The sequence below is a fragment of the Macaca thibetana genome, chromosome X (assembly GCF_024542745.1).
Source record: "Macaca thibetana thibetana isolate TM-01 chromosome X, ASM2454274v1, whole genome shotgun sequence".
NCBI classification, from domain to species: Eukaryota; Metazoa; Chordata; class Mammalia; order Primates; family Cercopithecidae; genus Macaca; species Macaca thibetana.
Window position 1 is genome coordinate 105,252,650 of NC_065598.1, and position 27,113 is coordinate 105,279,762.

At 36.6% G+C, this 27,113-nt stretch overlaps 1 protein-coding gene across 7 annotated transcripts in view; it reads right to left on the reverse strand.

Annotated features, from left to right (window-relative positions):
* Window positions 1–4,892: 4,892 nt before the first annotated feature.
* The window catches only part of ACSL4 (acyl-CoA synthetase long chain family member 4), a 111,501-nt gene continuing 89,280 nt past the window's right edge, over window positions 4,893–27,113 (reverse strand). For all 7 annotated transcript variants that reach the window (XM_050777619.1, XM_050777622.1, XM_050777620.1 and 4 more), the window contains 7 exons: window positions 25,199–25,338; window positions 24,318–24,490; window positions 21,510–21,584; window positions 19,293–19,484; window positions 17,586–17,700; window positions 15,445–15,602; window positions 4,893–7,760 (listed from right to left, as the gene is read on the reverse strand). In XM_050777619.1, coding sequence (XP_050633576.1) covers window positions 7,603–7,760; window positions 15,445–15,602; window positions 17,586–17,700; window positions 19,293–19,484; window positions 21,510–21,584; window positions 24,318–24,490; window positions 25,199–25,338 — 1,011 coding nt within the window. In that variant the 3' untranslated portion in view covers window positions 4,893–7,602. The remainder of the gene's footprint in view (window positions 7,761–15,444; window positions 15,603–17,585; window positions 17,701–19,292; window positions 19,485–21,509; window positions 21,585–24,317; window positions 24,491–25,198; window positions 25,339–27,113) is intronic.

The following is a 27,113-nucleotide window of genomic DNA, read 5'->3' on the forward strand; positions in this document are numbered from 1 at the left end:
AAAAATTGATCCTACCAAGAAGGAAGAGTTAGAAGAGCCAACAGTTAACTAGGAGCCTCCTTCCTTGGTTAACCGTGAAGACTGTCGCCTCCTCTGTGAATTATTTTATTATTTAATCCTAAAGATAAATGCTAATAAAGGAATTGAAATATCTAGCAGTATGGCCTCCATTGGCCAGTGAGGGAGGATGAGGTATCGAAATTGTTTTTCTGTTTTGTTGTTGTTTTTAACCTTCCCATGTGATTCCTAAGTGCAGCCAGGGTGAAGAACCACTGGGAGAGATGAGCTTAACATACTGGAGAACATACTGGACTAAAGATCACAATGAATTTATTATATCAACAACTTAAAACTCTTCTGCTGAGCACATCTACAGAGGTGCTATATACACCTCTGTTACACAAAAGTTATACATTTCCTAATTACTGCTATTGTTGTGGAAATACTGCTTCAGTCATCGTCTTCAAATATGTAAATACAAGGGAAATAAATTTATTCCAGACAGTTCCAGATTCAGAATGTGTTATTCCTCCCAGAACAATGACACCGAGGACATCATTTTTCCTTTGAGGCTGCTGAGCCATTTATGTGCCCTCTTTTTTTTTCTTTTTTGAGGTGGAATCTTGCTCTGTCACCCAGGCTACAGTGCGGTGGTGCAATCTCCGCTCACTGCAAGCTCCGCCTCCCGGGTTCAAGCAATTCTCTTGCCTCAGCCTCCCAAGTAGCTGGAACTACAGGTGCATGCCACCACGCCAGGCTAATTTTTTGTATTTTTAATAGTGACGGGGTTTCACTGTGTTAGCCAGGATAGTCTAAATCTCCTGACCTCGTGACCCGCCCACCTCAGCCTCCCACAGTGCTGGGATTACAGGCGTGAGCCACCATGCCTGGCCCCTTTTTTTGTTTATTATTTTAAGTTCTGGGATACATGTGCAGAACGTGCAGGTTTGTTACATAGGCATACATGTGCCATGATGGTTTGCTGCACCTATCAACCCACCATCTAGGTTTTACGCTGCACATGCATTAGGTATTTGTCCTAATGCTCTCCCTCCCTGTGCCCCTCACCCCTCGACATGCCCCAGTGTGTGATGTTCCCCTCTGTGTCCATGTGTTCTCATTGTTCGACTACCACTTATAAGTGAGAATATGCAGTATTTGGTTTTCTGTTCCTGAGTTTGCTGAGAACGATGGCTTCCAGCTTCATCCATGTCCCTGCAAAGGACATGAACTCATTCTTTTTTATGGCTGCATAGTATTCCATGGGTTGTATGTGCCACATTTTCTTTATCCAGTTATCATTGATGGGCATTTGGGTTGATTCCAAGTCTTTGCTTTGTAAATAGTGCTGCAATAAACATATGTGTGTATGTGTCGTTATAGTAGAATGACTTATAGTCCTTTGGGTATATACCCAGTAATGGGACTGCTGGGTCAAATGGTATTTCTGGTTGTAGATCCTTGGGGAATCACCACACTGTCTTCCACAATGGTTGAAGTAATTTGCACTACCACCAACAGTGTAAAAGTTCTCCTATTTCTCCACAGCCTTGCCAGCATCTGTTGTTTCCTGACTTTTTAATAATCGCCATTGTGACTGGCATGACATACTTTCTTGTATGACTCTCTACAATGTACTCTTTACTAAGCACTTTGCTACTGAAATGCCGCCTCTTGCCTTTTTAAACGTTAAATTATCTAAATATATTGCTATGGTGTCAATGTTTTTCTATCAATTTTCTCTCCTATCCCATACCCACCTTTGATTCATTTGAATTCATTTGAAAAGACTTGAGAAATGTCTTACTACTGACACTGCTGCATGTAGCTCTTGCTTATTTACCCATCTGGGGAAACAGGATGTATTTCCTTTTTTAGAAAAGCCAATTTACAGATTACACTAAAATACTCCTCCTTTTGCATCACTCAGCTTTTTAACTTGGTAAGTTTTAAGAAATTTCAACAGCAAAGTTGTTATTCAAGGGGCATGATGGACTACAAGTGCCTTGAGTTACGTATACCTGCCCTAGATGTAAACTTCATTGTTTTTTGTTGGATGATATTTTAAAAGGATATAAAATAAATTGGTCTAAAGACAGAAGGAAGGGAGGGAGGGAGGGAGGGAGGGAGGGAGGGAGGAAGGAAGGAAGGAAGGAAGGAAGGAAGGAAGGAAGGAAGGAAAGGAAGGAAGGAAGGAAGGAAGGGAACTAGAATGGGAAGTTCCTGTTGGAGAGAGAAGATGGAAAGCTTATTGACAGTGGAATAATGCTTTCAACATGGAGAGGAAATTTTCAATCCTATACCCAACCAAATTATCAGTTAAGGTCTCCAATTATTTCCCATTTATCCCTTCTCAGTAAGGTACTGTAGAATGTATTCTATCAAGGAGAAGTGATAATCCAAGTAAGAAAAAGACATGGGATACAGAAAACAGGAGATCGAACACATGACGAAGGTAAAGGGAAGTCTCAGGATGAGACCCTGCACCAGGGAAAGGAGGGCAAATGATCTGGTTCTAGGAGAGATTTTTTTCTAGATGAAATTGTTAGAATTCTTGTTATCTGGAAGTCGAGAGAGATTTAAGCAATTAGTTGCAGAGCCTGCGGTAGAATTAGCAGTAAGTGCATAGAAAACCAAGCAAATGAAAGAAAGACAATTATTAGTTCCAGTGGTTTAAAAGTGCAGAAGAAAATGAATCATTGTTTTCCCACTACTTTTCAGCTCTGAATAGCAGTTATTATAATGTAAAGACTTATTGATCCAACTATGCATTTATATTGAGAGGATGAGAAGTGTCCCTGTGTACACTGAAAAGTTGATAAAATTAAGAAGCAGGGATACAAGCATGTTATTTAGATACAAGAGGGTAAATACCAAAATAATCAACTAAGAGTTAAAAGTGGTTGCCTCTGAGGCAGAGGAAATGGGGAGGATGAAGGCAGTGGATAGCTGTTTTTCAGCGACTTTGTGTAACAGCTGCCTTTAAACCTGTGCTTTTCAAACCGTGACTTACAATCTCTCTGGAGTGATGCTGTCCAACATGGACATAAAAATAAAAATCCAGGTCCTCAGTCATACTAACCACATTTTATTTTTTAAAAGATCTTTTAAATTTTTGTTATTTTATTTTTATTTATTTATTTTTTTAGAGCTGGGGTCCCACTATGCTGACCAGGCTCGTCTCAAACTCTTGGCCTCAAGCGATCCTCCCATCTTGGACTTCCAAAGTGCTGGGATTGCAAGTGCGAGCCACCGGGCATGGCCAATAATAACCACATTTTAAATGATCCACGGCCACATGCACTACAGTGGATAGTGCCGATACTGAATCTTTTCAACTTCACAGAAAGTTCTACTGAGCAGCACTATTTTACAGGGTAATTAAATCAATTTAGTGAGTCACAGCCAACATTTAAGTAAATGAAATAGAATAGAAAACCAGTGTGCACCTCATTAGTATTGTTTTTTCACAAAATATTTTCATAAAATGTGTGTACAGCATTGTGGATCACAATAAAAAGAAGTTTGGAAGCACTCCTTTACATTATGTGTGCAAAACCCTGATTAAAATTTTAAAAAACATAAGGGTCAGGCACTGTGGCTCACATCTGTAATTCCAGCGCTTTGGGTGGCTGAGGTGGGAGGATTGCTTGATGCCAGGAGTTCAAGACCAGCCTGGGCAACATAGCGAGACCCCATCTCTAAAAAAAAAAAAAAAAAAATTGATTAGCTGGGCATGCTGGTGCGTGCCTGTAGTCCCAGCTACTTCAGCGGCTAAAGTGAGAGGATTGCTTGAGCCCAGGAGAGTTCAAGGCTGCAGTGAGCTATGATGGAGCCACTGTACTCCAGCCTGGGTGACAGAGTGAGACCCTATCTCAAGACAAAAATACATAAATAATTAAAAAATAAGAGTCACAGACTCCTTATACCTAGTAGAATCCTCAACTTCTTGTGATCCATAGTCTCACAGCCCTATAGGAAACTCAGAACCTAGGGCATCATTTAAGAAAATAGAGCTTAGAACAGTAAGATCACAATACTAAAGCTAGACATGATGGACCATAAGGACTATCGTGTTCCCTATTTCTTCTGTCATTTGTGTTTCCCTTTTTGCAAAAGGCATCATTTTTGAAGTGTGTGTGTGTGTGTGTGTGTTTTTAATGGGAAGAAGAAACTGAGGCTAAGGCTAAGGTTATGAGATTGGCCCATGGTTACAAAGCTGGTGTCAATAAACCCAGGTCTCCTGACCTCTAGATCTAGAACTTTTTTCACAAAATCTTCAGGGGAAGTCAGTTCTTGAAGGCCCTGAGTATGCTAGTCAATACTTTAAACAACCTGACTGATGAATAGTGTCTAGATACAATAATAATTATGATAACAATAGCTAGCATAAGCTATTTTTCTAAACACCTTACATTTTAACTCTCACAACAATCCTATTAGGCAGATCCTATCAACCCAATTTTTCCAGATGAAGAAATGCAGCTCCAAAATGTTAATCAATTTGCCAAAAACTACAGTGGCAAAGCCAGGAAATAGAGCTCTTAATGCCATTTTATACACACCCTCATATAACTCAAATTAATTTCTCTCTAAAATATTAATTAGCCTAAAAGTAGCAGTTATAATTTGGTAGCACCTACTGACAATCCATGTTTTGTCCCAAAGTATCAGTGTTACAAAGGGGTTTTACTCTATTGACTGGATCAAAGTAACAGTTTGGGATTCAAATACTCTGAACTAAAGGATGGGACTATACAAGCCTGTTTAACTGCTTAATGCAATTCCACAAACTTGGAGATGAGTACTTTAAAAATATGTGTTTAAAACGTTGGCTAATAATCTTCAGACTTGGAGATTTTCTCTCAATGCATAATGAAGTACAAATTGGCTTGATAACATGGGTGAATTTATTTCTTAAGATTTGAGTGCAAACTTAAAAACAAGAACAAAGCTTTTCATCAAGAATAAACACAAAATCTCAACAATTCTGCAATCGTGCATTTTAACAGAAAGTACAAATATGAATACATTATAATTTGTAACTGCATTTAAAAATTAAAATATTTCTCTCCAAATCCAAAACACCACACAATCTTTATCTGTTCTCATCTTGTTACCTTAGAAACATTTGTCATATGCTATCAGGAAAATATAGGCAAGAATCACTAATCAGTTATTCATGATCAAAGAAACATGAATCTCCTTAACTGTGACTTTTTGAATCATTTATCTATATTTCTGAAATATCACACAATTATACCCTCCACTCTAGAGAAAAAAAGAATAAATACAAATATCAAGGAGGCAGGAACATTCACGGAATTAAAGCAAAAGTCACAAGTGTTTGACTTAGAAATGTCCATATTGTAGTAAATTTTTAAAGTACAACTTTATTTGATGGCTGATATATATGTAATAATTGTGAGCAATTTAAACAGTATAAAAATGTGAGATCAAAATCTTTAGTCTTAAATACTTGAAAAGTCACTATGAATATGGAAAGATTTGCTTACATAAACATGTATATTTTTGGATGGAAAATCAAGGGGTAGTGGCATCTCCCTGGTCCCTTAACAATGTTTGGATTTTTGCAAAGAATTAGCAGCACCCAACCTTAAGTGTTAATGATGTGTTTCTACAGGACCTATGTAACAGATCAGTTGGCAGTGTTCCAGCTTTTGGGAGTCGGGGGCGGAGCGAGGGTGCAAATATCTGAGATAAGACAGTGCATGCACTCACACATTTAAAATCACCATTCTAAATGGGAAAAAAAAATCACATATTGGAAAAGTCTAAGAAACTCATTCTTAATGGGTAAACAGCAGGGCAGGAATAAAAGCTGAATAGTAGTCTACTTGATGATAATGGTTTTTCACTCTTCAAAGGCAAGTTGGGAAGAATGAGAATACTCACATACACATAACTCCAGGGAAAACTTGCCTAAAATTTTACCTTGCAAAACACTGAACAGAAATCTTTACAAAAACCTTCATTCTTGTTTATAATACTTGATTTTTCCCTTATTACCACCATATGCATAACATTTAAGTATTTTCTTTATAAATATTTTAGAGCAAAAAGAATTTATTTTGTTGCAATGGTGGCCCACATCTGTACAAAACAACATAAGCAACTCACACACACACACATATATATATGTATATATGCATATATATATAAAATGATTAAGAAAAAGTGCAAAGAGTAACAGTATTAAGATTTTTTGTGTTTTACAGTAACTATGGTTCAAGTGTGAATATTTATCAGGGATATATAATCCCAGGTTTTAATTAAAGATTCAAAAAGAAACCACACTCCCAAGTTACTGCACAAACATCAGTCCCTTATCAAGTAACTCTGCCCTTCTCCCAAATCTAGTATTTCCAGTTTCTAAGCTCTTCCCAAACAGGAAAAAATGGTAACAGTGTTTTCTTCCCTTTAACTTCCCAAAACTCATCCAAGTTAATCACCTGTAAGTTCAAGCAAGATATTGGGGAAGTCATTCATTATAACCCGCTTTGCTAAAATTAAAGCAAAATGAAAGGCTTCCTGAAATGCAAACTACTGATCAAGAATCAAATCAGCAACAGCAAACAGACCTTAAATTACAAATGTAATTTACTACATGTACATTTTAAAAGCAATCCCTGTTATCAAAGATAAATTCAGAGTTTAAATCTCTTTCCCAGGTTCAGTGCTGTGCAAGGGTTCTAATTCCAAATACTTACGATTTTATCATCTTTTCTAAGAGAAAATGTTTGCCTGTTAACTTTTTACCTTCCTGTCATTTTGCTCTTGGTCTCAGCTTTTCAGTTTGAATAAACACAGAAAGGCAATTTTCAGCATTTCAAACAATGTACTTTCCTCTTAAGTCATTCAAATAATTACAGTTATTTTTAGATCTCAAAGTTTCAAAAAAGCAGCTCAATTTCCCTTTAAATATATTACTAGATATTTTTTGGTGTTGTATATGTTGTTTTATTCTTACTTTAGGCACTGTAATTATTCACAACATTACAATGACTCTATATCTAACCTATGCAACAATTATAATCTTAATACCTTCTAAGGTATTATTTGATTTTGTGTATTATATTACTATTGAATTTTTCCTTTAAGATAAATGGTTGGAAGAGAATTTTAAAGCCCTGTAGCACTTTTGCTTTGAGTAGTGTTAATACATATTTTCTGTCATGCTTAATATTTAAACTTCTTCTGAAATAGGAAGACAAGAGGCATTGGAAGCTGCGAATTTCCTCAAACTACATTCTACTCCAACTCCGATTTATTTTGCTCAACATTAAATATTTTTCTTTACAAAAACAAGTATATCTTAGGCTAATTTTTAAAAACAGAATTTCTGCTCTATAATAACACAGCTAAAGGGAAATAACTTTTCAATTTCAGCTGCACTAGAACTATGCAAAACTAAGTTAAAGTAAACTGGACAACAATTTTAATAACTTTTGGTTTTGTTTTCTTTTTACTGTATCTTTAGAATGATATACCTTACATTCTAACAGCTCAACAAAGGCTTAATATTCTAGAAGTGAAAAACCACCAGGCTACCTCCTGCACAACTGTCAATAAGAGAGCATTTTATTTGCCCCCATACATTCGTTCAATGTCTTTGAGGTAATGGTTCTTCAGCTCCTTCCTTTTCAGTTTGAAAGCATCAGTTACCAAACCAGTTTCAGGGGTCCATGGCTCTGGGCTTAATCGAACCTTGATTGGAATTTCAAATCGCTCCAATTTCACTGAAATTAGAAGGGAAAAGATGGGAGAAAAGGAGACGGGGGGAAAGAGAGGAGAAAGGAGTGGGGACAGGGAAAGAAGGGGAAGGAGAAACAATTAATAAGATATGAGTTTTTCAGGATTTACCTAGATGATTCAGGTGCTGAATCACCAATCACCACAAACTTATTTAATGGTATACTAGATAGTTTACTAATGCTACTTCTACCTTACAATTTCATTTCATATTTCTCAAAGTATACATAAGTTGTTTCAGTTGGATAGTTTTAGTCTATGTGGTTTTTAATATACATGCATATACACATTATACACACACACACACACACACACACAAACACACACATCTTCCTCTTCAGAGACTTTATATTTGCCTGAGATGGTCTTTCTCAATACAGTTGTGTGTCACTTCCATACTTTATCTGTATGTCTGCTCAAATGCTACCTCCCCAGAGAGGACTTCCCTGATCACTCATAACAAAAGAGAAGTACCTTTGTCTCTCTATATCTTCTTAACACTATGCTTTGTTCAAAGTAGTTATCACCACCCAACATATTATATATTTGTCTCGCCATGGAGGTCAAATGTAAGCTCCATAAAAGCAAGGTCTTTGATTTTTTCACTGCCATCCATAGGGTTGAGAGCCCTCCATAAATACATACAAGTTTATTAATTCATTCTACAGAAAATTCTCTAGACAAATATTCTTTATAAATTTTAGTATATATTCAAATACAGATAAAAAAGGGGATTGTGAATTTCATATATTTAAATGGTATAAAACTGATGCAATGAATATTGTATTTGAGTTAGACAACCTAATACATATTGGAAAAAATATAAGGAAGGACATAAAGATAATTAATGTAGTATTAATACTTTCAAATTCCATAAATTATATGCCATCAAGTTATTTATTATGACTACAAGGGTAATTCTTTAAATTATGGAGGCCTATTAACAGTAATGTTAATCAATAGATGAGCCTTGTTTTATGTGATTATTTAAAACAGCAATTGCCAAGAAGCAAACATTGGCACATTTTTAAAAACTACTAAAAAATAGCCTAGATGACTTTAGAAATGATTTGGTTTCAGTGGCAAGCACAAAGAACTCACATTCACCGAAGTTCTTTTCTAGTACTAGTCTGTTTTATGAAAGGTTGGTTGAACTAGTGAGTTTCTCACTAAAATGACAGAAAAATATAAAGTTGAGTATGAAAATATCTTTTAAATCTAACTTAGAACCAACTTCCTACAAATAATGCCTGAATACGTCATAAAGGAACATAAAACTTGCTTGAATTAACCAAGTCTACTCTGTTAATAAAGTACAGCTCAATTACACAGAGGTTCATAAAATAAGCCTATCTGCTCCCAAGGTCACATTTAGAACTCAAGTAAACAGTTAAATTCTCAGGTATAGATTTGGCCCCCCAATGTTTTATTTCATTTTACTTTTCTTACATACCTAGGTACTAGTCCAGAAACACTGACAAGATTGGGACAAGGCAAGCACATTATTTCAGTTGCACACAAGCAAATGAAAGCAGGCTGAAAACAATCTTTCTATGTAAATTCCTGCTTTAAAGCCAAAGAAATAAAGACAGCTATAGAGGTTTCATCTTGAAAATTCCTAAACATTATCTAATACCCCAAGCCATAGGAAGCAATGGGCTATCACAGTTTCCCGTAAATAGAATAAATTGCCAACAAGTGAGAAAGGTTAGGGGAAGGAAAAACAAACAAAACCAACAAAAATGTGGCATTTTTATCTGAATTAACTACAACATTATGAAACGTGACCTGCAGGTGGCAGCAAATATCGATTTTCATAGCCATTGGAAGTCGCTCAAATCACCCAAAAACAAGTATTTTGCATTCTTATGATACTATGTATACTTCACACAATTATACTTAAAATATGAAGAGGCCTGCTATGAAAGATGTATAACTTCCGACAAATTTGCTGAATATAATCAAAACTATTTTACACTTTTTTGCATAAGTCTCCGAAATTATAATTTGCAAAATGTTGGCAAGATAAATCCTTTGTGGCACAAAAGGCTTATGATTTATACATTTAGCTCATGATTACCACTCATTATCCAAATCATGAGTTACATGCCTCACTCCAAGCACAGGAAAGTTATGAGGACCTAGTGGGTCCTAGGATTTTATTCTGCCTTCTAACAAAGTGGGATACAGCTTGACTTCCCCCATTGTTGCTTTTACACAATTAAATATGCAATGGAAAATTATTCAAGTCACATTCTAATCCATTAATATATTCAGAGGATGGCTAAGAATAACGACAGTGCACCTCTGATGGTTAGCCTTTTGGTTGAAATACTATATATTTCTTGAAATACTATATTTAAAGAAAATACTATATTTGAAATGCTATACTTAAATACTTAAAGAAAATACTATATATTTTTGGGAATACTATATTGAAGGCAAATCAGGCTTTGTATCAAAAAAGGTTCTGGGAGCTTGGTGTCATTAATATGAAAGTGTGTTATGTCAATTAAATATTATAACAAAACTATCTTGAAGAAGGAAATATTATGTTACACTGTTTTTATAGGTATAAAATAAATAAGCTTTTTCAATTTTATGTTAATAGGCAATTGTCATTTAAAACTTTACAGTATCTAGAATTCAGAAAATTATTCTTGGGGAGAAATTAGTTTTCGGATAGAAAAACTATTACTACAAACTATATTTTTAATCCCAAATGGAACCTAAGTAGTTAATATTTTTAATAAATAAAAATAATAGGAGTCCAGAGTTAGGGAAATAGGTATATTCACGTATCTCTGATCGGAATATAAACCGGTTCAGTTTTCCTGGGGAGAGGCAGCAATTTGGCAATGAGGAAAAAAGTCTTTAAAATATATATTCTCTTTGACTCAGAAATTCTGTTTCTAGGAATTCACACTAAGAAAATAATCACATAAGAAAATAACTGAGTATACAAGATTCATGTTATATTTGTTTACAGTGATGGGGAAGAAGGTGAAACTCACCTAAAAATATAACAGGGACTTTAAATGGCTATTTATGTACTGGGACTATTTAGTATTTAAAATGATACTGTAATTTTCTATTTACTGACATAGAAAAACTTTGATTATGTTGACAGGTTAAGTATATATACCAAAATGTAATCTCACCACCCAAAGATAAGCTACTCTCAAGTGATTTTGACTTCCTTCTTTATAATATTCTGTTGTCCAATATTTTATAATGAGTATAGATAACCTATAATCAGAAAAAAATGATATTTTTATTTGTAAGAGAAAAACAATGGGTTAAAACTAGGTTAAGAGCTTCCAACAGAACATGAAGAGTATACAGTTTTTCTCTGTTCTGCCTAAAAAAGAATTTAAATTGTTTAGAATAATTTAAAAATGAAAAAGGTATTAACCACCAGGCAAAAAGTGAAACAAGAGAAAAAGGGCACTGAATGAGAAAGTGCAACAAAATCTTAGAAGACAAAAAGCAAAGGAATTTTTGGTAATTAAGTTAAGGCTGAGGGATCCAAAGCAACTACCAACAAAAGAGGTTGCCAACAAGCAGCAAACTGCCCTCACAGTAGAGCCTGGGCAAGTGCCCTCTAAGCCTGTGTTTCTGAAGATAGAGATGAGGGGTAAAGCTGGAAACAGCAGCACCGGGCTCCAGCCTGTTTAGAGAATAGTTCTCCCTCACCCTGTGCTGCTCTTCCCAAAGCCATTTGTAGGCAGGTCTACTTTTTGGAAAAACTGAAGCAGAGACTCGGGACTCAAGGACATTAGGTACAACAGAAGGAGGGAGTAAAGCTGAAAAGAGAAGGATTCAGTGAGGGTGAGAATCACTGCTCTTCCATCCCCCCAGTAACTCCTTTACCTCTTTTGGGTACCAGAATTCTGGCAGTCAGGCTAATATCACCGGGCAAGAGACTGGAGAAATCTCCTTTGGAGAAATAGAATGACTTAAGAGAAAAAGACACTAACATTGGAATGCCTTTTCAGTGAAGCCCAGTAAGCTTTCCAAACAGTTTTTTAGTACCTGGTTCTTAAATACGGACATACAAGGATCAGCAGACACTTGCAACTCAATGACCAAAGCAAGCGTAAAGTGCAACTTGGAGGTAAAAGAGACAATAACAGGAGAGGAAAACTGCATTAAAAGATTCCTTTTAGTATCCTCAGAGGAATAAGAGACAATGCATTGACTGCATCCATGAAAGAGCAACAGGGTGCTATTAAAAGGAACACTGAGGCCGGGCGCGGTGGCTCACGCCTGTAATCCCAGCACTTTGGGAGGCCGAGGCGGGCGGATCACAAGGTCAGGAGATCGAGACCACGGTGAAACCCCGTCTCTACTAAAAATACAAAAAAAAAATTAGCCGGGCGCGGTTGTGGGCGCCTGTAGTCCCAGCTACTTGGGAGGCTGAGGCAGGAGAATGGCGTGAACCCGGGAGGCGGAGCGTGCAGTGAGCCGAGATCGCGCCACTGCACTCCAGCCTGGGCGACAGAGCGAGACTCCGTCTCAAAAAAAAAAAATAAAATAAAATAAAAAAATAAAAGGAACACTGAGAGGACAGGAACAAGCTCTTGAAAATTAAAATTCTGATATTGGAAATTGGAAATTCAGTAGACAGAAGAGATGATAAAGTTGAGAGACTCTGCCAGAATATAAAACAAGAAGAGAAATAAACAATTTTAAAAAGGATAATAAAATTAGAGGATGAAAGCTGGAAGTCCAACAGCCATATAAAAGTAGTCCCAGAAACAGACATACAGGGTGGGGGGAATTATGGGGAAAAAAGCAAATGAACAAACAAAAGATAAATTAACAATTCCCAGAACTGAAGGGCAGAGATCTCCATACTGAAAGGGCCCACCCCAAGTATGCGCAATGATAAATGATCAAAGACCCACACCAAGATACATCATTATGAACTATCAAAACACCAGAAATTAACATAATGACTCTGAAAGCTACGAGAGATAAAATAGATCATACACAAAGGAATGGGAATCAAGATGCAACACTGGAGTTGGAAGACAACAAAGCCAAGTCTGCAAAGTGTTCGGGAAAAATGATTTAGAATTTATCATTCTAAGCTATGCCAAGACACATCTCAAGGGTGAGGACAGAATAAAAACATATTCAGACATGCAAGCACAGTCTCAAGAATTTACCTCCCATGCACCTTTCTCAGGAAGCTGCTGAAGGATGTGCTCTACCCAAACTGGCAAGTAAACCAGGAAAAAGACAGATATGAGATCCAGGAAACAGGATCCAACATAGGAGAGAAGCAAAGGAAATTCCCAGGATGATAGTAAAGGGAAGCCTTGGGGAGCAAATAGTCTAAATTTCAGTACAAGGATAAAGGGCTCTAAGAAGTATGTCTCTGAAAACAAAAATACAGACACACTATCCTTTCCTGTATTAGGGAGAATTTTTACAATTTTATCAGAGTTTAGAGGAAGAGTTAAGAATAGGTATACAAAAAACTAATGAAGAGAGGAAATTTTAAGATCCAGGGAAACACAAAAAATTGTCCAAGAAAGGAAATATAATCATAAAACACTATGTAATTCAGCTGTGAATATTTTCATAGTCATAACGGAAACTTGGGGATAAAATGCGAATTGTACTATATATTGGAAAAGAAAAAGTGTGGTGGGGAAGGGGAGGAGAATGGTAATAAGAAAGGTAAATCATCTTCTATGGTTAGTGGTCCATAAAAGTCTACAACATCATAAATGAGAAATTCAAGAAGGAGCAATATAACCATTTTCTTTAGAAAAATGGAGACGAATGCCAGAAACTTTAAAAAAAACAACTAAAGTTGAAGACAGATGAGACTTGGGGAAAAGAGGGATACAATATGGGCTGCTTTTTGTTGCAAGTCCATAATACTGATATTTTTAAAACGATATATACTTGTTATATTGACAACATTGAAACTTAAAAAAAAAATGGAATCCCTTGTTGGGAAAAAGGGGGAAAAAAGCCTACTATTGAACTTGAGCATTAATTTTTAATCTCTTTAATTTTCCAATCAATGTTCCAATAAGCTTTGTCAGTCCTTTCTGCTAATGTTAAACTGCTGATTACTCTCTTTCCTGAAACTCTCTTAGCAGTGCTCTGCATGGGCATTGCTCTCCTGGCATCTTGCCAATCATGCTTCCCACACACATCTCTTTCTTCATCCATTCCTTATATGCTGGTGTTATCCAGAGACCCATCTGCAGCCTCCTGTTCTCCCTTTACAATCTCGCCCAAGGTTGGCTCATCTTCTTTCATGGTTTCAATTATCCCTGAGTCTATAGTATAGTCCAGGCCTCTCCCAATAAAATTTGGACTATACACAACCGCCTGCTGGGCATTTTAACTTTGATTATCCAAAAGATGTTTCAAACTATGTGTGTCCCATACTGACCTCATCATCTTCTTGTATATGCTGGCTCTTCCTCTTGTATTTTCTAGCTCAACCAGTAGTAGTATTTACCTTGTCGCTTCAGCTACAAATCTGGGGGCTATCCTAGACTCCTCTTTTCCTTTATCTACATTATCCAATTAATAATTAAAGTGTGCCAATTTTGCTTCATAAACGTTTCCTGATTCCCTGCTTCCGGCCTTCATTACTCACCACCCCCCAGTCTAGGTATCTCCTACAGTCCTCTTCAACTGGCCTTCTGCCTCAGTCCAGTCCCCCTCAAATTCATCTTCAGCACGGCCTCCAGAGTGACTGCATCTCTCCAAAATGCAAACCTGACCACACCACTAACCTAGTCAAACCTGCCAATGGCTCCTCACTGCCTACAGGATTACATCCAAATTTCTGAACACAGCATAGAAGGTACTACACAACTTGGCCTCTGCCAACCTCTACAGCCTTACCTCATACTTTGTACTGTACCAGTAACACCAGACACCTTGAAGTTCCCTGCACACATCATCCTTTTCATACCTATTTGCCTTTACTCATGTTGCTTCTTGGCCTAGAATGCCCAACCTAGTTAACTTCTAATTAACCCTTAAGAATAAGCTTAAGTGACATCTCTTTCATGTCCTCCCAAGTAGGTTAGGCACCCCCATCTGTGGTACCATGATTCTCCGTTCATCTCTCTATTGCTGTTAAGATTGTTGTCTCTCTCATGTGCCGCTCTCACCTGATAATGAACTACATGAGAGCAAGAAATGAGTCTTACTACTTTCTGTATTCCTAGTGTGTAACACAATTCCTGGCATATACTATATAAGCAGATTTTCTCCAATTGGTTATTAACGTACCATCTGAGACAGTCCATTTACAGAGCCAAAGTATACACACAAAGCATAATCATGGTTATAACACTATTTACTAAACTTAGAGTTATTAATTTCTGCTTTGCAGACACAAAGTAGATTTATATAACAGATCTACCCAAAGATGGACCATTCCAAACACAGGCTAGATGACCACTTTGGGAAAGATGTTGAAACATGCAATAAAGAACTAGATAGGTTATTTTACCATACGACACTGAAGGATCCTTCCAACATGGAAATCCATTATACATATTTAAGAAACAGGTTTCTTAAAATCCTGTATTTTATTATTAAAGCGAACATCTTGAAGAGCCTAATGCAAAAGACATCATTAGATGACTTTTAGGGACTACACCAGTCTAGCAATTTCTTACTTACTGGCATTTGCAGCTTCTCGAATTTCTTTCAGTATTTCAGCTTCCATAGCAGGATTATTGCAGATATCAACCCAAGTTCCTTCTACCCCTTTCTGTTGTGCCAAGAGTGTCAACCTTTTCTGATTAGGAACCACAAAACTGATCACATAGGACTGGTCACTAAAAAAATAGAAAATAAAATAGAAATGAAAGCATTGAGAAAAGTTATTCATAAATTAGTCAATGAAACAGTACAGTACAGATAAAGTTTCATTAGGAAACAATAAAACCCATAGTACCAGGATAAAGACAGACATACAGACCAATGGAATAGAGAAAATAGAAGTAAACCCTTGTATCTATGGAGAAATGATCTTCGACAAGGGTGTTAAGACCACTCAATGAGGAAAGGACAGTCTCGTCAACAAATGGTACTGGGAAAACTGGATATCCACATGCAATGAATGAAGGTGAACCTTTACCTTACAACATATACAAAAATTAGCTCAAAATGGATCAAAAATCTAAACATTGAAGAGCTATTAAGTTGGTGAAAAAGTAATTGACATTAATGGCAAAAACTGAAATTATTTTGCACCAATCTAATAAAACTATAAAACTGCTAGGAAAAAAAAAACACAAGAAACACTTTATGAGAATAGATTTGGCAATATTTCTTGGATGTGACACCAAAAGCAAAGGCAACAAAAGCAAAAACAGATAACTGGGACTGCATCAAAATTAAAAACTTGTGTGTATCAAAAGACTCAATCAGCAGAGTAAAAAGACAATCTATGGAATAGAAAAAAAAATTTGCAAATCATATATCTGATAAGGGGTTAATAAACAGAATATATAATTTCCATAATTCAATAACAAAAAACCAAACAGCTCAATTAAATAATGAACAAAGAACTTGAATAGACATTTCTCCAGAGATAATATATGAATGGCCAACAATCACAGGAAAAGGTGCTCAGTGGCACTAATCATTAGGAAAATGCAAATCAAAACCAAAACAAAATATCCCCTCACATCCATGAGAATGACTACTATATAAAACAAACAAGTGCTAATGAAGAAGTGGAGGAACTAGAATGTTTGTGTACTGTTGCAGGAATGTAAAAATGGTGCTGTTGCTATGGAAAACAGTATTGCTCTTCCTTAAAAAATTAAAAATAGAACGGTCATATGATCCAGCAATTCCACATCTAGGTATCTATCCACATAATTGAAAGCAGGATCTCAAAGAGATATTTGCATACCCATTTTCCTAGAAGCATTATTCACAACAGCCAAGAGGGGGTAGCAACCAAAATGTGCACTGACAATGAATATATAAACAAAATACATTAATGGATACAATGGAATATTGTTAAGCCTTTAAAATGAAGGAAATTCTGACATGTACTATAACATGGATAATCCTTGAGGACATTATACTAAGGGAATTAAGCCAATCACAAAAAGACAAAAACTGTATCATTCTACTTATGTGAGATTTCTAGAGAAGTCATATTCATAGAAACAGAAAGTAGAATGGTGGTTCCCAGGGGAAGGAGGGAGGAGGAATGGGAGTTGTTGTTTAATGGGTATAGAGTTTCCATTTTACAAGAAAAAAAGGTCTGGAGATTGGCTGCATGCCAATGTAAATATACACAACACTACTGAACTGTACATTTAGAAACTGTTAAGATGGTAAATCTTATGCTATATGCTTTTTACCACAATTACAATTTTTAAAAAAGAATAAAATCCATAAAAATAAGACATATCAACATATAAAGAAAATGGCTCAGTCTCAGGCTTTTGATTTAGAAAAACTTGGGTTCAAAATCCATCTCAACATGTAGTAGTTGTGTTACTTTTTTTGGGAAAATTACTTATGCTAAGTCTCAGTTGTCACGGATGTTAAACGAAATAACTTGTCGCATAGCTAAGTATTTAGCAAGATGCAGGTGTCCAAAAACATAGTTAACATGTCTGAGTTATCTCAAATGATCTTCGAGCTGTTGATTCAATAACTTTCATAAATGTACAATTCCCCAGATCTGATGAAAATTCTAAGAGGAGTCTATGTTACCCTTATGATAATACGTAATCACATTATTTTCTAAATATCTTTTGACTTATGAAACAAAAAATACAACTTTGGAAAGTTACCTTTTGGCAAAAGCACAGATGTTGTCAATAAGTGGACAATTCTTCAGTGCAGCTTCTACTTTCCCAAGAGATACATATTCTCCTGCTTGTAACTTCACTAGATCTTTCTTACGATCTGTAAGTCATAAAGAATGTTAAGTCAGCCATAGTTTGTTTTACTAAGGTATATGCAATTCTGACTGTCTTCTTTGAATATCATTGCCTTAATTGTTATTTACAAAACTACTTCTTCTAAAATTATTACTAGGTTGGTGCAAAAGTAATTGTGGTTTTTGCCATTACTTTTAAAATGGCAAAAACTGCATATATATAATGCTTGCCCATACACACCAGTTAAAAAGAAAATGCCTAGTTAAATAAGTATTGGCTAAAAGTTACACCTTATACCCAAAGCTTTAGCATCTTATTATAATCTTAAATATTATAATCAATTTAATAGAAGGAACTAGGACTTTGGAACATTCGATTTTAATGGTAACTCTGCCTGATACTAGCTAAGTGATCCTGGGCATGTCAGTTAACCTCCTAATCCTCAAGTTTTATCAGAATAATGATGCCTACCTCATACAGATATATCCCACAATGTCTGGCATATAGAACACATTTAACACATGTTAATTCTCCTTTTCCACTTTTGACATTATCTTGTTAAAATGACAGTTCTTTAAGAAAGTGCTAGTACAGGATGGCACAGCTTGAATAATCATCACATGGCCTTGGAACCTTCGTATGAGTGCTGATTTGCCTACCCATAGCCTGGGAACCCAGTCTACAGAAATAACCTTTGATTCCAGTGCAATTAAGGAACAAGGGGAAAATAAGCTTATTGTTTCTCAACTGAACCACGGTTCCTAGGAATTTCCCCAGCAGATCAAATTTCTAGATGAAGAACCAATTTTCCCAGGAAATCTCTAACTATATTCAGGTCAGATATCGTGAGGTCCAGCAATGGATTGAAATCAGTCACTGGATATAGGTGAGGAAACTCTATGTCTTAAAAAAGACCTGACTGGGATCCTGCTGAGTGGTCCTCATCAGCAAGTTTTAACTTCTGCCTCATCCAAGTGAACAGCACATTCAGCCCATTTTGGAGTCATTTTTTGAACATAAAGGTCCACTTCAGTAGACTCAATAAGGACAATGCCAAAGTAACTGACATTCTCAGAACCGACTAGTGCTAAGGATTGATACTAATTTTCTAAGGTTCAGGCCTAGTTAGACCCATATAAATAGCCAACAGTAAAAAAAAAAAAAATGAGCCCATGCTGCCCCATGGGTGGAGAGGTAAAGAGTGAGGAAGGCCTAGCATAGAGTATGTTACAGGAAATAGTTATATAAAATCACATGTGGTTGACCAAGAAAGACCTCCTCTGAGCTCTTTTTGTTTTCTCATTACCAATTCTCTATTTCCCTGTCCATTCTCTCTACACTCAATGTTGCTGTGGCTAGTGCTGCTAGTACTTACACTAAGGTTCAGGCTCTGTTTAGAATTTTTACATCTATCAACTCATTTAATCTTAACAACAGCCCTATAAGGTTGGTATTGTCCCTGTTTTGCTGATGGAGAAGCTCATACATAAGTTAAATAACTTGTCCAGAGTTTGAACTAATGGAACCACCAACTTTATTAATGACTGATCAATACTACCTTTCATATATATTGAAGTTATAAAACTAAAGAAAACCATAAAAAGAAAACATTCTGACCTATAATCTGTAAACATCCATCGGGATGGAATTCTCCAATATCACCAGTGCAAAACCACCTTTGTCCATTTTCATCCACAGAATAATCCTCTGCTGTTTTCTCTTCATTTTTAAAATATCCCATGGAGATGTTCTGTCCACCAATTACGATTTCACCTCTGGGGTTTGGCTTGTCATTAATTGTATAACCGCCTGGAAATCATAAAAGTAAATTAGTTATTATTCTACAACAAATTTCATTAATTCTTAAAGCTTGTATGTTAGTATTTTTCTGCTGATCAAATTTTATACCACTTTATGAGAGAACATTAGTTTATATTTACTAAGATTTACATGAGGATACTGGGTGACTGTGATTTTAAAAACACCAAGAAAGGCTCAATGATAATCACTACCAACAATCACCCATCTCAAACCTTCCCATACCATAACATTTCACACTTAGAACACCATTAGAGCTTAGTGTTCATAGAGCTCTGTTAAGATAAAATCACCCCCAGGAAGAGTAACACTTGAAGCTGTTATACGTAAATTACTAACATACTGATATCAATGCATTTCAAATTTTTTCTAAGGAGGTTTTAACCAAAAAAAAAACATGAAGTACCCAAAAATGGTAGCACCATAAAGTGAGAGGGAAAGGGGGGACTATGGGAAACAGGAAGAAAACTGTATTAATTTTACCTGCGGCCAGTCATGACTTTAAAAGTTCAAACACTAAACTAATTGACAATAACTACTAATATATTTTATCACTACTCATTACCTCTGTATTACTGAAGGAGGCTTACTTTAAGGAAAATATACAAAAATCTAAATTTGTAAACTAAGATATAGATTAGATGTTGTGTCATAAAAGGATTAAAATCAGGGTTCCTTTCAGCTGTTAGCTGCTCTGATAAAACTATTCAATATTTCAACATGATAAAACCCATTGTATGTAAAAAAAAACAAACAAACAAACAAAAAAAACTGAGATCATTCCTACAGTATAAAGCCAGAGACTTCATAGCAAGGAAAACTCCAAATACATGTTCAACAATGGACCTACTCCCCAAAACTGACATTAAGGCCCAGTACCAGGAAATCAGAAAATAAAAATTATAGTAAAACTTGTCGAGGAGATTTTTGCCTTTAAACATTTCTGTGATTCCACTGCCTAACAAATAAAAACCTACCTAATAAAATAATTCTGATGTTGATGTCCAAAACACATACACACGTACTATTTTCTTCAGATTTTCATGGTAAAATTGGAATGCCATTACCATGGAAGAAGGGAAGACTAAGTCTCAAGGTGTAAAACTCTTGGGAATGCAACTGGCTTTTTAAAATGTGTTTTTAAAAAACAAATAGTCATTTGCTCATAGAGCACTGACAATAACACACATAATAAAAAAATGCTTTAGAAACTTAAAGTTTATGTTAGATAAAAACGCATTCATTTTCTTAGGGTTTGGACAACCTAAGGGTTACGTCCTACAAGGTAAATTGTACTTTAAATTTTTAGTCTGTGGTTCCATCCTAAGGTAAATATTCTCTTTTAAAATCTTAAGCATTTTAATTATTATTCCTTTATCTGACATGGCTAGGCTGTTAATTATTTGCTTTATTTAACAATCTACTTTATTGTAGTTACTGTGTATGTTTAGTATCTTTCATTAAGAAGACTGGTTGATATTTGCCTTCAGCTAATTTATAGAAAGGATGATCACCAATATCTCTAGGTTTCTTCTAAGTGGCTTGTCTCTGCAGGCACATATAAAAATTAAACTATACAAATAGCTGGACAGTTGAGTCTCAACTATGAAAATCTTTTCTGGGGTCAAGATCTAAGAAGTTGGTGTATGTTTGCAACCCATCATTCTATCCCCTAAAAATCTGGGGTTTCTTTCTCAGCCCAAACATTCTCACTAGTAAAGTCAAGTTTCAAGGATCCTCACCTTCTCTAAACCCAGAAAGCTCCAGTAAGAATTTTTTTTCTCTTTACCTTCAAGTATTGTCAAGCTCAGAATCATTAATCCTAGATTCTAGAGATTTTATTTTCCTCTTGGGAACCTAAAGATATCACTAAGGAAAAAGAACGCATGGGGACAGGCAATAGCAAACCAGCAGAGAATTATTTGCTTCCCCATACTTTAACGAAATGAAAGTCATAAAGCTGACAGTAATTTTCAGCATATCTTGAATCACTAGAGCTTTTCATAAAATTCTTACCTTCCTGCCAGTCTTTTAGCTTAATTTCACAGCAAATAAGAGGGGCTCCAACTCTTCCAGTAGTATAGTCAGTTACTGTGAGGGAAAAAGTAACAGAGAGATTAACATACCACATGTATGTACCAATGTATAGATTTGTACCAATGTACTGGAATATTAGAGTTAGAGCCAGAGTCAGAAAAATGACAAAAGAAGGAGTGGAAAGTGTGATCACTTTTCAGTATTTCAACTCCATTTCAATAGTGCGATGGATTCCATTGTTGTTACATCGTTTTTGCTTTTCATGGTTATATTTTATGTAATTAAGTACAAAGATCTGTTAAAGGAGGAGAGATGGCTCCACCGTTATCTACCTAAGATTGTCGTAACATAGATTTTAATCGGAATTCCTGCTCTACCACTCACTGGCTGTGTAACATGGACAAGTAACTTAGCCTCTCTAAGCCTCCACTTCCTCATCTATGAAATGGAGATAGTAACAAAAGCTACTTCATACAGGGATGTGCTGTGAGGATTAAATGAGATGATACATGGACAATGCTTAACACTTCTTGGCACAAGCTAATCTTTCAAAAGATGCTAGCTATTGTTATCAAACATCATCATGATGATGATATCCCTTTGCAATTTGTGATTATTGCTAGCAATAAACAAATATTTATGGACAGCCTATTATGTAAACAGCATTATATTAACTGTTGTGAAGAAAACACAGGAGAGATAAGAAGACCCAGCACTCAATGACCTTAGGAATGAACTGGGAAGAAATGCATGTGAAACAATTCAGAGAACATTTAAATACTAAACTGCATGGCACTGAAGGTGAGCACAATAGCAGCTTAGAGACTCAAACAATCAATGTAAAATGAAGTAGTTGGGAAAGACATTATTGAAAAGTGGGCATTAAAAGATGGTTGTGATCAATTAGCAAAAAGGACATTCCAAGAGAAGGGTAAAGAAAATACAGAGCAGTGAGACCAAGAATGCCTTCATGAGAAACAGTAAGAAGATTGGCTGGTCTGGAGAGAAGAGCCAGGCATGTTTATATGTGGGGAATAATGGAAAATGATGTTGGATAAGTACACTAGCATCAGATTAAAGATGTCCTGAAAGCTAGGTAAAGAGGTGTTTAGATTTGATACATCAGATATCAAGCAGTGGGTGAGGTGGATGTATCTAATAGAAGGATACAGGATACATTAGAAGTGATGTAATGTAGGCAGACACAGCTGTTAAAAGGCTGTTAGGTCAGGCCAGGCGCAGTGGCTCATGCCTGTAATCCTAGTACTCTGGGAAGCTGAGGTGGGTGGATCACCTGAGGTCAGAAATTCGAGACCAGCCTGGCCAACATGGTGAAACCCCGCCTCTACTAAAAATACAAAACTTAGCTGGGTGTGGTGGCGCATGCCTGTAGTCCCAGCTACTCAGGAGGCTAAGGGAAGAGAATTGCTTGAACCTGGGAGGCGGAGGTTGCAGTGAGCTGAGATTGTGCCACTGCACTCCAGCCTGGGTGACAGAGCAAGACTCTGTCTCCAAAAAAAAAAAAAAAAAAAAAAAAAAAAAAAAAAAAAAAAAGGGGGGGGGGGGTTTTAGGTCAGAGCAGAGTGGAGCAATAAAATGTTGGACGACAAAGGTGGTATGGAGGGAAAGGAGAAACCTAATGAAGGAATGATCTGATGACATTTAAAGATATTTTAAAATAAGCAATCAGATGACTTCAAAACTGATACCTGGAATGACTTTAAGGATGGTGATACCACTCACACAAACAAATAATTTGTCAATAGAGAGACAGTTTAGAATAATGGCATTGATTTTGGACACAATGAGTTTAAAGTGAAAATAAGATTATCCAAAAATACAATTTCTATACCCCAGTGTTTCTCAACCTAAAGTGATTTTGCCCCCCAGGGGATATCTGGCAATGTTTGGGGATACGTTTCATTGTCACAGCTGGGGTGAGCCCATAAATATCTGCTTTGGCAACTAAATATCCTGCAATGCATACAAGAGTCCTCAACAACAAAGAATCATCGGATTCAAAATCTGAACATTGTCAAGGTTGGGAAAATTCGCTTTAGGCTGTTGAAAAATAACAAACAGGAAAGCAAAGAAGTCAGGACAGGAACACAGATTTAAGGGGGAGCATAAAAGTGATACTTCATTTTTAATAGTATGGTTCTCCAAAGAAGCGATCATTTATAGAAAGAAGACTAAAGGACCAGGGTGACAGGATTTTGAGGACTGACTGTGGCATAAATATTTATAAGGCGACCGGGCATGGTGGCTTACCGCCTGTAATCCCAGCACTTTGGGAGGCCAAGGCGGGAAGATCACCTGAGGTCAGGAGTTCGAGAGCAGCCTGGTCAACATGGTGAAACCCCATCTAAAAATACAAAAATTAGCCGGGCGTGGTGGCACACGCCTGTAATCCCAGCTACTTGGGAGGCTGAGGCAGGAGAATCGTTTGAACCCGGAGGTGGAGGTTGCAGTGAGCCAAGATCATGCCATTGCACTCCAGCCTGGGCAACAAGAGTGAAACTCCGACTCAAAAAAAAAAAAAAAAAAAAAAAAGTTATAAGGCTTAAAATTAAAGGGTCCACATGATACTTATAACTAAGAATTCATAAACTAAAACTACATTGATTTGCCATGAATCTGATATTAGTTAAGAGGTATTTTAAAGTTGCAATGAATCTGGTATTAGTTAAGAGGTATTTTAAAGTTACCATGGTTTCCAAAGGTAATGCAAATATATTTTATTAGTAGCATCTGATACAGAATATTTACCACATTAATAATGCTTACCCTCAGTAACTGTCCCAGCACCACATGATTCTGTCAGTCCATAACCCTGGCCAATCGGGCAGCAGAAGCAGACATTCATGAATCGGTGTGTCTGAGGAGATAGCGGGGCCCCTCCAGACAGCATCATGCGGACATTCCCTCCCAGCAGAGCCTTCACCTTTTTAAACAGTAACCTTGATAAACGGAGGATAAATGATTTTAATGTACGCATACATTATTCTTGGCAACGCACTAATGGATAAGCTCTGGGAAAGATTCCTCAACTGGTTGAACATCTCAATGTCAGAATCACGGTGAGAATGAGAGGTTAACAAGGCAACAACCAGTAACGCCTTGAAAAAATGCCAGAAAAAACTCTTTAAAAATGAAGAAAGATAATGTGCAGTATCGGGAAACTATGCTGACACAAGTAAATGATCACTTATGTTATCTCGCTTCCAATAAAAAATGCTTCCCCATCCCCACTCCTCAGTGTCACATTTAAAATAACGGTTATGTTCATACACTTACAACACTATTTTATGAATACAATAAATCAGAAACCTTCATGCAATGAGGGTCACTTTTTTAGTTAGAAATGACATTTTTTAAGCTCAAGTGTCTTGATTCAAAAGTCTATTTTAGGTTTTCTTCATGAGACTAAATTTTATAAATAAATCTTAAATATATACTCAATTATTAAAATCTGTTAAATTGCCAAGATCAGAGTCCTCTGCTTGCTGTATGAACAGTAAGACTTAGAATAAAAGAGAAATTCAACCTTATGATCATGGTGGTGATATTCAAATGAATTAAGTTTCCATATATTTATTCATCTTCTGGATTTAAAACCATAAAAAAATTTAAAGGCTCAAACCACAGAGCCTATGAAATGTACTTACAGATTGCAAAGAGGTGCATCATATCCCTTTTTGATCTGTTCCAATTTGTAATCATATCCTATCTTGAACAGAGTTTTCTGAATATAATTCATCTCTTGGACTTTGCTCATAACATTCTTATAAATTCTATCCATGATTTCCTGAAAGTTAAACAAAATATTCAATAATCTGAAAAGAATGGAGACAGTCTTTAGTTGAAGATACCTTACTTGCAACATCTTGGGTAAAAGTCATTAGCATAATGGACATATTTGTTTCTTTAATTATATAATTAATTTCACTGACTACTTGTTCACTACTTCAAAAAGACTAAGGACAGCTATAGGGGTTTCTTTAGTTCTATACATTAAGTTAATCTAATTTTTTTTTTTTTTTTTGAGATGGAGTCTCACTGTGTTGCCCAGGCTGGAGTACAGTGGCAGGATCTCGGCTCACTGCAAGCTCCACCTCCTGGGTTCATGCCATTCTCCTGCCTCAGCCTCCCCAGTAGCTGGGACTACTGGCCTCCACCACCACACCCAGCTAAATTTTTTGTATTTTTAGTAGAACAGGGTTTTGCTGTGTTAGCCAGGCTGGTCTCGATTCCCTGACCTCGTGATCCGCCCGCCTTGGCCTCCCAAAGTGCTGGGATTACAGGCGTGAGCCACCGCGCCTGGCCAAGTTAATCTACATTTTTAAGAAATGTTAGCTCGGCCAGGCGCGGTGGCTCACGCCTGTAATCCCAGCACTTTGGGAGGCCGAGACGGGCGGATCACGAGGTCAGGAGATCAAGACCATCCTGGCTAACACGGTGAAACCCCGTCTCTACTAAAAAATACAAAAAAACTAGCCGGGCGAGGTGGCGGGCGCCTGTAGTCCCAGCTACTCGGGAGGCTGAGGCAGGAGAATGGTGTAAACTCGGGCGGCGGAGCTTGCAGTGAGCTGAGATCCGGCCACTGCACTCCAGCTTGGGCGACAGAGCGAGACTCTGTCTCAAAAAAAAAAAAAAGAAATGTTAGCTCGAGTTTAGAGAATTTACTCAGCTGTCACCAAAAAAAAAAAAAAAGAAATCTCTTTGTTACAATATATTCACTTATTGTCAAACAGTACCAAAATACCTATGTTGAATCTATTCATGATGCTTTTCTCTTTTTTTACTACAACTTTGTAATCTTCTTACAGCGTAGCAGAAAGCATTAGTTTCTTAAAATCCTAAGTATCTATAGTTTAAGCATTTCTATTACATTTTAACAGAAGCAAAGAACATGATTCTTGCTCATACAAACTTGAAAAACTGGAGGTAGGACCAGGTTTAAGATATATTGACTCCAAGGTTAATACAAAACAAACAAAAAACCAAAGAGCCCAGACTACCACTAAATGATGTTATCTTGAAATTATTTAACACAAATTAACAAGAATTATTACATAAAGCACACCTGTTTATAAATACATGTTTCCAAATACTTAAAATATCAATTATCAGTACAAATTAAGGTATGCTATAATGAATAACTTAATGGGCAGTTCTTTTAATATTAGAACAGAGCCACTCACAAATGAAGACAGCAGAACCATCCCTTAAAAAGGTTACCACAGGTCAGGCGCGGTGGCTCACGCCTGTAATCCCAGCACTTTGGGAGGCCCAGGCGGGTGAATCGTGAGGTCAGGAGTTCGAGACCAGCCTGGCCAAGATGGTGAAACCCCGTCTCTACTAAAAATACAAAAATTAGCCGGGCGCGGTGGCAGGCGCCTGTAATCCCAGCTACTCAGGAGGCTGAGGCAGGAGAATCGCTTGAACCTGGGAGGCGGAGGTTGCAGTGAGCCGATATCACACCACTGCACTTTAGCCTGGGTGATAGAGCAAGACTGTGTCTCAAAAAAAAAAAAAAAAAGTTACTATTACATAGCACTCAAGCATGGTACAATATTGTTT